The sequence below is a fragment of the Alosa pseudoharengus genome, unplaced genomic scaffold, assembly GCF_046254945.1.
Source record: "Alosa pseudoharengus isolate Yale_2024_CS ecotype anadromous, Long Island Sound unplaced genomic scaffold, YU_APseudo_1.1 YU_APseudo_1.1_scf_21, whole genome shotgun sequence".
In the NCBI taxonomy this organism is placed as follows: domain Eukaryota; kingdom Metazoa; phylum Chordata; class Actinopteri; order Clupeiformes; family Clupeidae; genus Alosa; species Alosa pseudoharengus.
Genome location: NW_027468674.1, coordinates 13,242,873 through 13,245,372, shown reverse-complemented (window position 1 = coordinate 13,245,372; position 2,500 = coordinate 13,242,873). Strand labels below are relative to the sequence as shown.

The 2,500-nt window shown below is 58.2% G+C and overlaps 1 protein-coding gene across 2 annotated transcripts in view; it reads right to left on the bottom strand.

Moving 5' to 3' along the window:
* bahcc1b (BAH domain and coiled-coil containing 1b) overlaps positions 1-1,744 on the bottom strand; it is a 63,756-nt gene extending 62,012 nt beyond the window's left edge. For both annotated transcript variants that reach the window (XM_076297946.1, XM_076297947.1), the window contains exons 1-2: positions 1,626-1,744; positions 1-1,255 (exon numbers count right to left, since the gene is read on the bottom strand). The exon at positions 1-1,255 is cut by the window's left edge and continues 1,403 nt beyond it. In XM_076297946.1, coding sequence (XP_076154061.1) covers positions 1-1,255; positions 1,626-1,698 — 1,328 coding nt within the window. In that variant the 5' untranslated portion in view covers positions 1,699-1,744. The remainder of the gene's footprint in view (positions 1,256-1,625) is intronic.
* Between the last annotated feature and the right edge of the window lie 756 nt (positions 1,745-2,500).

Sequence of the window (2,500 nt, the reverse complement as noted above, 5' to 3'; positions counted from 1 at the left end):
CCACCACCACCACCACCACGACAGTGGGGGTTCCCCAGCTGGAAGGGCCCGCTGCTCTTGTCCCCGAGGGGGCTGACCGAGGGCACGTAGGTGGGGCCGGACACCTTGGGGTCCCTGGACGAGGGCGAGGGGTGGCCCTTGTCCTGGGCGGAGGAGGAGGTGGGTAAGGAGAGGGGCGCGGGGGGAGGCGGGCAGTAGAGCTCGGGGTGGTGCGGGTGAGCGTGCGGGTGGCCGTGCGCGGGGTGGTGCGGCAGCCACGCGCCCCCCATAGCCGTAGCCATGCCCAGCGGCGGGGGAGGGGGCGCTGGTGGGTGCATGGCGTAGGCCACGGCGGAGTGTGAGTGCGCGTGCGGAGTGTGCGAGTGCGTGTGTGTGTGCGAGTGCGGGTGCACGTGCGTGTGTGTGTGCGCGTGGCCCAGCACCGAGCCTCTCCTCAGGCAGTCGGAGGGCGACGGCGACAACGGCGGCGGCTCGCTGATCCTCATGTCCCCGCTCACGCCCTCTTTACAGCACCTGCTGCCCCGATGGTGCTGCTGCTGACCGCTCCCTGCAGATCCCCCGACGATGCCCCCCCCCTCGCCACCCCCACTCCCTCCGCAGCCGTGCCCCGGTGCCCCCCCCTTGGCGACACCGCCCGCGTCGCCGCCGTTCTGCATCTTGCCGTTCAGGTGCAGGCAAGCGCTCAGGTGTTTGCCCTGGGCACCGGCGGCGTTGTTGGCCGCGGTGACGTTGGCGTCGTCCTTGTACTCGGACGAGTGCGGATGGAGGCCCTTGTGCCGCTCCAGGGGGTGCCGTGGGTCCTCGTCCCCCAGCGGCGAGGGGTTGTGTGTGGAGGGGTGCTGATGGTGCTGATGGTGCGGGTGGTGCGGGTGGTGCGGGTGGTGGGGGTGGGGGTGCGCGTGCTGCAACAGGTGCCCGTGGTGCCCATGAAGATGCCCATGCTGCTGTTGTTGCTGTTGCTGTTGCTGTTGCTGTTGCTGCTGCTGCTGCTGTTGCTGTTGGCGCTCCTTGGCTTCCTGCTTGCTGCTGGCGGACCTCTCCTTGTCCTTCCCGGAGGACCCCACTCCTCGCTCGCCCGACTGCCCCTCTTTAGAGCCCTTGTGCTGGGGAGGTCCTCCTCCTCCTCCTCCTCCAGGGTCCTGCTCTCGACTGCACGAGCCCAGCGGGTGGCCGGGCGTGGTCCGAGAGAGGCCTGGCAGGCCGTGATTGGTGGAGAGCAGAGAGGGCTGCGACGAGAGGCCGCGGAGATAAAAATCTGGAGATAAGGAGGGAGGGAGGGAAGGAGGGAAGAAAGAGAGAGAAAAGAGGAAAGAAAGAAAAAAGAATAAGATCAAAAAATATCAAGAGAAAAAATAAACAGACAGATCTTGATAACCAGTTTTGTCCTATCTGACAACAAAAAAAAGACAGAATTTAGCATCATTTCAGAATCATGCATCAAAGAACACATTTAACCTTCTTGCTGACAATGGGTTCCTCTCTCACCCCCTCCTCCCTCTTTCACCCACTCTCTCTCTCTCTCTCTCTCTCTCTCTCTCTCTCTCTCTCTCTCTCCATCTCCCTCTCTAGACTCATTCAGATGGAAAAGCCAGCAGTGACACCGGGAACCAGTGAACCCTGCTCACCTTTCTGCGTGTCATAGAAACGGGGCTGCCCGTAGAGAACGCTGCTGTTGCCATGGTGATCCAGGGGGCTCATGGGAAGGAAGGTGGGGGCTAGGCTCCCTGAAAAGCGAGGGTACCCTGGGGCTGTGGAGAGAGAGAAATCAGGAGGAGGTAGAGAAAGAGAGGAGAGAGAAAGGTGGGGGAGAAGGAGTGTGAGAGAAAGGGAGAGAGAGAGTGAACAGAGGGAAGAAAGAGAGAGAAAAAGAGAAAGAGAAATTTAACACTTGGTTATTGAAACAGTATTTTACATCAATGAACCCTTAAAAAAATGTAATACACAACAGCATTCAATAAAGACAGCTTATAGGATCCACATGTGTTATGTCTGTCTTTGCTAGAGAGAGCAAGAGAGCGAGAGAGAGAGAGAGAGAGAGAGAGAGAGAATAGAAGGACAGAGAATGGCAAAGGTGGGGGAGAGAGAGAAGGAGGGTAAAAAAAACAAAGAGTATAGTTTACATGGTGAGAAAGGAAAACTGGTTCATAGGCTTGACAGTCTTGGCCTTTTCACAGTACCTTGAGCATACCACCCACATACACACACACACACACACACACACACACACACACACACACACACACACAGACTGGCGGTGCCCCAGAGCAGGGCTAAACCTTTATGGTGGGGACGTTACGGCCCACACTCAGCGTTTTATCCCCCTCCGCTAAACACACCGAACTTCCTGTGGACTTGGCCGCAGAACGAGATGTCGTTACAGATACCATTAAGGCTGTCTCTCTCTCTCTCTCTCTCTCTCTCTCTCTCTCTCTCTCTCTCTCTCTCTCTCTCTCTCTCTCTCTCTCTCACTCTCTCACTCTCTCTCTCTCTCTCTCTCTCT